Source organism: Bison bison, unplaced genomic scaffold (assembly GCF_000754665.1).
Source record: "Bison bison bison isolate TAMUID 2011002044 unplaced genomic scaffold, Bison_UMD1.0 scf7180017864213, whole genome shotgun sequence".
NCBI classification, from domain to species: domain Eukaryota; kingdom Metazoa; phylum Chordata; class Mammalia; order Artiodactyla; family Bovidae; genus Bison; species Bison bison.
This window is the reverse complement of record NW_011494785.1, coordinates 2,987,488-2,998,143: the sequence shown is the minus strand read 5'-3', so window position 1 is coordinate 2,998,143 and position 10,656 is coordinate 2,987,488. Positions and strand designations below refer to the sequence as shown.

At 49.4% G+C, this 10,656-nt stretch overlaps 1 protein-coding gene across 1 annotated transcript in view; it reads right to left on the bottom strand.

Moving 5' to 3' along the window:
* Nucleotides 1–2,050: 2,050 nt before the first annotated feature.
* The window catches only part of CRACR2A (calcium release activated channel regulator 2A), a 122,884-nt gene continuing 114,278 nt past the window's right edge, over nucleotides 2,051–10,656 (bottom strand). Inside the window, exon 18 of the mRNA XM_010845207.1 lies at nucleotides 2,051–9,673. Coding sequence (XP_010843509.1) covers nucleotides 9,587–9,673 — 87 coding nt within the window. The 3' untranslated portion in view covers nucleotides 2,051–9,586. The remainder of the gene's footprint in view (nucleotides 9,674–10,656) is intronic.

The window sequence follows — 10,656 nt, the reverse complement described above, 5'->3', positions numbered from 1 at the left end:
GAGCTGGGAGTGAGGGCAGCCCACTTGTGGAGCGCTGTCTCTTATCTCCTATGCACTGAGGAGGAAACCCAGACTCCTCGGGCACCCAGCCACTCTCAGGGTGCAGACTTCAGAGCCACTGAGCGAAGGGGAGGGATGGGAGATGGGCCTCATGAATGAAAACTGCTCTGGGAGGGGGCAGGAGAGGGGGGGAAGAAAAGAAAGAGGACGGGGTGGGCACCGAGGAAGGAAAATGCAGCCTCATCTGCTTGTTTGTGTTTCTTGTGTTCAAGATGCTGACTTCTAGCATATTTTTAAATCCATCAGACATGAAAGGCTGGTTTAAATAGATCTGCAGAGTGAAGCTGGTGATTTCATTTGCCACAGTGGAGGGGCTGGCAGGATGCTGGCGAGGGCCCAGAGCCTCTCCCTGTGCTGCTGAGGAAGCTGTAGGAACATGAATCGGTGGCGCTTTTAGGCAGGTGCTCTCCCTGCGGACTGAGGGAGGGGGACATGCACTGGGGGCGAGGGGAAGGTTGGCAGGAAACGAAACTGGAGAAATGAATTGGACCTACACTCTTCTGGTCCAGGGAAGCCTCCTGGTTTAATGCATCCTGACCCCTGTTGCACCTTAAAGTGAAAGTGGAAGTCTCTCAGTTGTGTGTGACTCTTTGCAACCTCATGGACTATACAGGCCATGGAGTTCTCCAGGCCAGATTCCTAGAGTGGGTAGCCTATCCCTTCTCCAGTAGATCTTCCCGACCCAGGAATCGAACCCAGGTCTCCCGCACTGCAGGTGGATTCTTTACCAACTGAGCTATCAGGGAAGCCTTTGTTACACCTTATCCTACAAACTTTCACTTCAATCTCAGCTCAGAAGAATCCCAGACCCTTGGGGTTGATGGGGGTGGAGGTAGGAGCCTAGTAATTCAGGGTATCTAGTTTCTCACCTGCACTCCTAAGAGCAGACCTCAACATATCCTTGAATGCCTCTCGTGTTGGTGGGCTCACTACCTCATGAGGCAGCCTGTTCCTCTGCTGGACAGCAGTCACTGGGATAAACTTCCCTGGGATGAGTCACAGCCCCATGCTCTGTGCTGACTGGTTCTAACCTGGTTCTCTGTGTATGATGCCAAAGTCAGCCCTTCACCTCTGAACACAGTTCTCAGCTCCCTCCCCAACTCCATCCTTCTGTGCCAATTCCTAGTTTCCCTACCATAAAAGTACCCCCATGAAAGTGGAAATGTTAGTCACTCAGTCATGTCTGACTCTTTAAGAATGCATGGACTGTAGCCCACCAGGCTCCTCTGTCCATGGGATTCTCCAGGCAAGAATACTGGAGTGGATACTCATTCTCTTCTCCAGGAAATCTTCCCAATCCAGGGATTGAACCCAGGTCTCCTGCATTGCAGGCGGATTCTTTACCATCTGAGCCACCATCAAGGAACCTCAAAATTTAACCCATAAATCTCTGCAAAGCCAAAATATTTCTTGGTGCTAAGTGAACATATTCCATGCTGTAAGAATGCATATTTCCTGATGTGACAAAATTCCAGGAAAGACAAAAGACTTTGCCACTCATTTTTTTTGTCATTCAACAAACTCTGGCCCCTATTTTGGGGCCAGGTTATGCCTACTGTTGGGATTTGGGGTATGGGAATCCCCTTATCCCAGGAGCTATCTCCAGAGGGAGAAGTCAAACTCCTAAAAAGAAGGATGTGCTCGGGTGGGCAAGGGCAACGAGGCTGGCAGAGTGGGCTGGGGTGGGGTTGGCTCCAGGTCCTTGGGGGAGGGGAGCTGGGATCATTGTCATGGTGTTTTTACAACATACTAATATACAGTCGAGAGTTTCTAGGTCTTTCCTCCCCTTGGAGCCCTGACACTCAAGGGCTGTCAGCAAGCTTCTTCCCTCTCCTGATCCCCCATCTCCTGACACAGCCTGAAACAAACATCATGTGTCTTAGAGCCTTGGTGGTTGGCACTGGAGAGAACCAAGATTTCACCCATTCATGGAACATAAACGTTTGTGAAAGAGGTTGTTCAAAAAATGTATCGCAGAAAAATATACATAATGTACATTTACAGTTTTAACCATCTTCAAATGTACAATCCCGAAGCATTGATTAGCACATCCACAGCAGTACATGCAGCCATCCTTCCCTACCCTCCAAGGCCAGAACTTGGGCCTCATCGCAGAGTGCAAGTGTTTCATAAACCATGCCGGTGAAGATGGTTCTATCTGGAGTGTGGTATTAATATCTAAAATCTTAAATCCACCCATCCACCCAACCAGTGTCTGTTGCATGCCAGTTTCTAATAAATACAAAAGGGACTGAGACCTGAACCCTGCAGGCAGTGTGGAGGGGGGAGCCTGGAGTCTGGATTCCGCTCCCAGTCCACCGTCCACGGAGGGCAGGAAGACACAGAGAGTTCTGTTCTGGGACGGCATCTCTAGCTTGGAGATATGTAGGGTTTCCTTATTCTATTTGCCCAGAGACACAAGCAATGCTCTTACCCGAGACCCCAGCTTCTCCCAGTTACCCAGGCATGTGAGATTTCTCTCTTTCCTATTGTGTTTTGTTCTGATCTCTTCACGAGAGACAGAGGTAATAACTAACATTTATCTGGAACTTTTTGGTTGACTAAGCACTGTCCCCAAGAGTTCTCTTTTGACCCGTCCATGCCCGGTGAGTGTAGCTGGGCAGAGAGAACTCTTTTACAGCCTGGGAAGCTGGGGCTCAGAGCAGCAAGTGGGTCCAGATTCTGCCCACAGCCACACACACATCTGCAGGTCCGCACTCTGCACAGGTCTTTAGAGAAAGTGTTTGGGAGGGGACTGTCTGGGTGAAGGTGGCTGGTTCCACACAAGGAAAGAAGAGGGCCAGCAGGGAAGCATCTTTTAATGCTCAGAGGCACAAAGCCCAAGTCAAATTGAGCTGTCGAGCTGCCTGTGGGTCATGGATGACTGCCAGCGGGAGCCGGGGCAGCTCAGGGCAATGAGATGGACGCTCTGATGGGCCGCACAGAGACTGAAAGGCAATCAGACCTTGGCAGCTAGAACGCTCCTGGACACTTTGTTTTAAAGCTGGAAGCAGCTCCTCACTGGAACTAGCAGGCACACCCACGGGTCTACCAGGCCACAAGGGTCCAGGTGACCAGCTGAGTGACCCACCAGGTGCTTGTGATGCTCTGCTCTCAGCTGGGTCTTTAGGCAAATGCTGCTGGCCAGTGTACCCAACATGAGGCCACAGAGATGGATGTTTGTGCCCTTACTCTGTATAAATAAACACCACACAGTAATTTTACAGAGCAGCCTGGCAACCCTTGGCCAAATGTCGCACCATCACCCCCATCTTCTGCCCTTGACCTCATGCTACATGTGCTCATCAAACTCCAGTTCCATGGTCACATGATCCAAACTCATTATGAGTCCCCTTGAGTACCACACTTTAATTCTTTTCGAGTCAAAAAAGATTCCATTCTCTCTGTCCATGTTCTTTGGGCATTTTTGATTAGCAGTGCAGAGTTTTTATGTGTATTATTTATTGTTATAGGTCAGATGGATCCAGTCATAATTCATTATAACAGCACAGGCCTCACTGGTCCTAGGAGTCCTTATACTTTGAGCAGTGGACTTTCCTGGTGCTGTGACAAGAACCTGCAAAGACCACTTCTGAATCAGAGCCAAAGCCCTGATGAAGTCCAGCCCCCAGAGGGGATCAGTCCTTGAACCTGACGCAGTCCTGCCCATGGATGATAAGCAGCCCAGCCTATTCCAACACTGCTCAGTTTCCACATTGACTTCAGGTCCTCTGCTGAGCACCATATGGCTTCCCAAACCCCATCACTTCCAGGAGGTTCTTCCTATGTAGAGCACTTAGATTAAGTGGCTGCCCTGCATTGTGTGAAGGGTGGAGTTATAATGTTCTTTGTTATTGCCACGGCTGAGGATCAGTATGTCTGTTAATAGAAATATTAATAGGAAGTGGGGAGGTTTAGAAAGCTCCCATATCCTGCCAACATCACCATTTCCTCCCCACCGACACACACCCCACAATGAGGAGGGAGGGAATAGCTCATAACTATGGATTTTGGCTGAGTTGGTTGGAATTTGAAGAGCCACTTTCTGTCCCCCAGACTATGGGAAGACAACATGGCAGGACACCTAGGGCCTGTCAGCAACAGGCCACCTACGTCTTGGGTTTTATATGCTTATGTACTGTGATTTCATGATTTGGAAGTAATTAAACTACTTTTTAAATAAGCTTCTGATTTGCAATCTTCCCACACCTGTCCTTTGGGAGTGAAGCTTTGTGGGATGTCTGGATTCCTGGAAGGAAGGGGACAACTATCTGAGGACCCCTGGTCTCTCTTCACTTCCCCAAGGAACTGAACACTTCCTTGAGCATCTCATCTCCATCAGGGTGGCCAGAAGCTCCAGGTGGAGGGGAGGGCTTCTCAGATCCAAACAGCTTCTGATGTTAAGGTCCTCTTCCAATCCAGAAGAGAAGAAAGACCCTGTGCAGGAGGTTCAGGGTGGGGCTAAGGGATGAGGCCAGAGTCCTGGTTATGTTGGGTGAAGTGCAGGAAGGCAGCAGGAGCTGGCAAGCAGAGCTCGACTTGTGCACAGGGCAGATGGCTACCACTGAGAGGTCTTTGAAACTGTCAATCAGCTATCTAAAACATGTTCAAAGACCTACAGGAAGCCATGTCTAAATAACTGAAGGGAAGCATGAGAATAATATCTCACCAAATAGAGAGTATCAATAAAAGACATAAATTATAAAAAAAGAAGCAATCAGAAATTGTGGAGTTGATGAGGACAATAATAAAATTCACTAAAAGTACAGTGAAAAATTGACTAGAGGGTCCTGATAGCATATCTGAGCAGGCAGAAGAAAGAATTAGTGGGCTTGAAGACAAGGCAATTGAGATTATCTGGTCCTAGGAACACAACTTTAAAAAAATAAAGAAAAATGAACAGAACCTCAGAAACCTGTGAGACACCATAAAGCATGCCAATATATGTATAACAGGGCCCTAGAAGGAAGGGAGGGGGTAGAGGGGCAGAAAGACTATTTAAAGAAATAATAACCAAAAACTCCCCAAACTTGTTGAAAGCCATTAATTTATACATTCAAGAAACTCAGCCCAACTGCAAGTAGGATAAACTCAAAGGGGTCTATTGCTAGACCCATAAGAATCAAACTATTGAAAGACAAAGAGCTTTGAAAGCAGCAAGAAACAAGCAACTCATCACATACAAATGATCCTTAATAAGATGAACAGCTGGCTTCTCATCAGAAACTATGGTGGCCAGAAACATCGGGATGGTAAAGTCAAAGTAGTGACAGGGAAGAAACACCGTCAATCAAAGGTTCTATATCTGGTCAAACTATCTTTTAAAAGTGAAGGATAAATCAGACATTTCTGGATAAACAAAATTGAGAGTGTATCTGTAGCAGACTTGCCCTACAAAAACTACTACAGAAATAAAGGACACTAAATAGCAACTTCAATCAACATGAAAAAGTAACGAGCACTGGTAAAAAAAAATTACATAAGTAAAGATGATATAAACATATTTTTCATTTGTAACTCCTTTTTTCTGACTTAAAAGGCAACTGCATAAAACAATAAATAAACATCTATGTTGATGGGCATAAAATGTATAAAGATGTAATTTATAATAATAACAACAAAAAGGAGGGTGGAATGGAATTATATAGGAATAAATTTTTTATACTATTGGAATTAAGTCATTATTAATCCAAACTGTAACAAATTGAGATATTAATGGTGACCCTCGGGGCAACCACCAAGAAAACAAATAAATTACACATTGTAGATAAAATTACAAGAGAATTACAGTTGTACACTAGAAAATAACTAACACAAAGGAAGGCAGTAGTGGAGGAATACAGGGACAAAAAAGACACGTGAAATACAGAAACGGCAAAATGGCTGACGTAAATCATACTTTACCCATCACATTAAATATAAACAGATTAAACTCTCCAGTTAAAAGGCAGAGATTGGAAGAAAAGGAAACGTGACTCCATCTACATGCTGTCTACGAGAGACCCACTTTAGGTTCAAGGACACAAATAGGCTGAAGGTAAAAGGACAGAGAAGATATGCCATTCAGGGGATGTATCCACCAAAAGGGCCCGAGTGGCCACACGAACATCAGACAAAACAGTCTCTAGGGCAAAAATCGTGACTAAAGACAAAGAAGCACATTTTATGATGATAGAGGGTCCAACCATCAGGAAGACAAAACAATTATAAACATACAGGAACTTAGAGCCCGAAAGTACATGAAGCAAACTGATCTTTAGGAGGAGAACAGGAGAAGCAGCGCTGTCTTAAATATTTGACCCCATAAACCATTATGGTGCTTAATAGTCTGCTAGGGATTTATTCCTTTGGGTTAAAGTATGCCTTTCTTAGAGTTCTTTGTTAAAATACAGATACGGCCCTGAACACCACGGGCATGAACACCTTAGCTGAAACTGTTTTAAGATCCTTTGGAGTAGGGCTTGCTAGTGACAGAAGCCAAGGGCTGAGCCGTCTGTGATGGAGGATGCAGGTGTGGCCTGGAGCAGACCTGGGCGAGGGGAGGCTGGAGGGGCGTCCAAGATTGGGCAGAGGTATGAACACTGGGGAAAGAGCAGGACAGGGCAGAGGAGAGGCGGGAGAGAGCCAGGAGGAACAGAAAAGACCCCAAAGGGGAAATGAGTGCTGGACAAGGAGCAAAGCCACCAGGGTGTTGGTTTGGTGCTGGAGTTCGTGGCCAGAGGCAGCAGCAGACCCGGGAGAGGTCCAAGCAGTCAGAATGGGAGCGGCCAGCATGAGGCCAGAGATGGTGATAAGCACAGGGCATCCCTGGGTAGGCACTGGGAGCACAGGGCATCCCTGGGCAGGCACTGGGAGCACAGGGCATCCCTGGGCAGGCACTGGGAGCACCATGGCAGGGAGGGAATGTGGTGGGATGCGGTCTGAGTAGAAAACCAGGAAGCCCCCAGGACAAAGATGGGCAGAGCCAGGAGGTCACACCAGACACGAGCTCAGAGTCGAGCAAAGAACCGGACAAGCAGAAACAAAAACAAGGAGGTGTCTGGGAGGCGCCCAGTGACGGGAAGACGCTTAGTGTTGGCTGGTGCTGAATCTGAAACCGAAGCGAGGCAAATGTTCTGGGCAGAAACTCGAGCTTGACAGTGACAGTAGCCCCTGCTTGTCAGCACCTAAGTGTTCCAGGCACGTCACACATGCTGCCTCCCACCGTACCCGAAGCATTCCTAGAGGTCCACGTGGAAACCTCCTGTCCACAGACACATAGGAAACCTGCTTCAGTGACTTGCTCAGAGCTATTCCTGCTGCAAGGGGCTAGAGCTGGGAGGCTTTGCTGCCACCCTGTGCTAGGCTCTGGGCCGGGCTGGTGTTCAACAGTCTTGCTTTAAAGGAATAGTGGGGTAGGGGGCAACTGAGATCCGGGGGCACGGAAGTTCTCAGAGTCTCTACAAAGTCCCCATACATCATGTTTTCTCAGCTGGGCGTGGAGAAGGGAGCCGCAGAGGCCTGACCACCTTCCTGCCCCTCTCTCTGCCTGGATCCTTGAGGGCTGGTGAGGATTCACCCCATGGGCTGAAAGCCCAGGCACTAGGGTTATCCCACCCTACTTGAAACCCAAGCTAGGGACAAGGGGCTGCAGATAAAGGCACACACACAGACACACAGACATGTCACATACAGACACTGCTGGTGACCATCTCACTAGTGAGACACTGGCAGTACCCTCTCTTAGGGAAAGGACCTCCTGTGAGTCCCCCACACTGGGGCTGGGGGCCAGAGCCCATCAGATGATGAACACAAGCCCTCTGAGCAGGAAGAACCCCCCAGAGCCCTAATGTTACTGATGCCACGGAGGCCCAGGAGGGAGCAGGACTGCTCAAGGTCCTGGGTCCCTCCTGGCATTCAGTGCTGGCTCTTGTCACCCACCCTCTGGGGGCTCCCAGGTGCCTACAAAGGTGGACGAGAGAGAAAGCCTGAACAAAGGAAGCTGGCACTTGCCTGTGGCCTGTGGTCTCTGACCCTCTGGCCGATCTGGGCAGGAGGCCATAGGCACACCCTTGGGAGCTCTTGGCCAGTGACTGCCCCCTACCCTGCCCAGCTGGCTGTGTGCAGCTTTCTTGAATCATCTTCTTGGTGGCTTGCAGACTCTTTCTGTCCCCTCCCTTCCTGCATGCCCCAACAGCATGTGGACATCACCCACTCTCCTATGTGGGGCCGGGGTCTAGCCCTAGAATGGTCAGCAGCAGTGATGTTTATTATCTTTGCTTCCAAGTTTCCACTCAGGGTGAGAGTGCCCTTGCCAGCCTCAGATGCTAGTCAGTGATGCTGGAGCACTGCCAAGGGGTGGGACCTCAGAACCCAGCGGAACGGACCACACACCAGCCCAGATCAGTGTCCTTCGTTCAAGTGCCCTGTTCAGGGGCTGTCACAGGGGTGCCAAAGCTGGCAGCTACCCTTTGCTCACTGCTCAGAACCCCCCAAATGTCAACATCACAGCCACACTTGAAAAAAATATAGCTTTCTAGAAAAGTAAAATAAAATGAAGTCAGTAACTACAGACCCGATGTTGGGCCTCCTGCCTGCCTGTCAATCTACCCCAATAATCATCAGGTACAATTCTTGAAGAGCTATTTTGAGAAACATTCAGAAAATGGCTTTTACATGGCTCTATGTACCTTGCTGATACCCTCAGACATGGTCACTCTGTTTAGCAGCAGCTGGTTTTGTTGCCCAGGTTTTCTTTTCATCTCCTCGCTGAAGTAAAGCAGTTGGTCAGCCCACTCCCTGACCCCAGCGTACATTTATCACCCAGAGTCCACCCTGAGGAGTCGGGGGAGCAGGTGGCCGGTGGGGAAGAAGGCTGTGGCTTTTGTAAGGCGCAGCTCCAAAGAACCCACAGGGATAAACACAGAGGCCAGGCGGCTGCTGAGAAAAGAGGGGCCCTGAAGCTGGGGAAGGAGCAGGTCCCCTGGGGGTGAGGGTGGAACAGGAAGCAGGTATCTCAGTTTGATGGACTCAGCACCCACGGGCACCTCAAGGCCAATGAAGCACATGCCAAGGGTGTCCACTGGCATCCAGAGAACAGGCTCTGAGGCTGGACTGATCGCCCAGCATTGCCCAGTCCCGTGTCTTTGACCTACAGGAAGCTGCCAGTCTGCCCTGCACAGTTGCCATGGCAACCTCAGTGCCAGGCTCCTAAGGGCAGGGTGGGGAGAAGGGAGGTGGAGAAGGCACGGGGTGGCTTTTCTGGAAAAGCCCATCTGTCCGTTCCCCCAGGAAACCAAGCTGGGGGAGAAGGAAGGATGGTAGCGACACCTGGGTCCAGACAGAGAAGAGAGGGAGAGACCCCGAGATGCCCAGAGAGCAGCTGTCCTTGGGGCTGTGCTTTCCTTCCACAGTGGAGGGGGGCCCATCGCCGATGGAGACTAAGGCCCACTGGGTCTTGGCAGGGGCATCTGCACAGGAGCCCGTGTGCAGGAGGCAGGGCGGCCCCGTGGCCTCAGGTCCCGGCGGGAGCCCTGCGAGGCGCGTATCAGCCGCAGCAGGCTTTCTTCTTGGCAGGGCGGTCAACCTGAATGGTGTCTTCCCTCACTGTGTCTTCTTGCTCCTTGAGGATCCTGGGGGAGGGGAAGGTGGAGGGTCAGCAGCAGAGGAGCTGCTGGGACAGACCCAGCCTCCCAAGAGCATCAGAGACAGTGTTCCAAGTCTCCCCTGGGCCGGGCACAGGTGCACAACAGTGATTTGTAAAGCTAGAGTTGTAATCAGTATGGATCTTTCACAACACCTCCTCCAGGCAGCCTCCTCTGATGCTCTGGATAATGTAAGTGCCCCTGGTAGCACTTGGGTCCTTCCTCTGTTACAGTCCCATCGCTACTTCTTAGCAGAGAGTGAGACGCTGATGACAGAGACTGTATCCTTTGTCTCTGTGTCTCTGAAGCTTATCATAGTACCCAGCAACCCAGCAGAGGCTCAAACATTATATTTATTGGTTATTAACTTTATGGAGTGGAGAAGGAAATGGCAATCCACTCCAGTACTATTGCCTGGAAAATCCCTTGGACAGAGGAACCTGGTAGGCTACAGTCCATGGGGTTGCAAAGAGTCGGACACGACTGAGCAAGGGCTTCCCATGTGGCCAGAGCTCCAGATTAACTATGAGAGGTGAAGGATCAAAAATAGTGTCAGGGACCTTATCCCTGCTTTATATTCTCCAAGAACTTTCACCGGAAGCATCTCTACCGATTTTCACATAAGAGCAAAGAAGGTAGGATGGATGTTCCCATGTTGGAGGCAAAACCCTGGCAGGCAGGGCAACTTGCCCTGGGAATCAGTGGCAGAGAAAAGCCTAGAGTTTTCCCCACAAATCTCTAGGTCTTTCATATCTCCACAATGTCTCCAGTGCACCAAATAAGTTGTTCTGTGCTCTTAATTATTAAAAAAAAATATATATATATCTTTTAGATGCTCCAGAATGAATACTCAGCATGACATAAGCACTAATCAGTGTCTGCTGGGTGGGTTGATGGATGGGGATGGGTGGATGGACAAATGGATGGCTGGATGGAGGGAGGGAGGGATGGATGGATGGACAAATGGATGGAT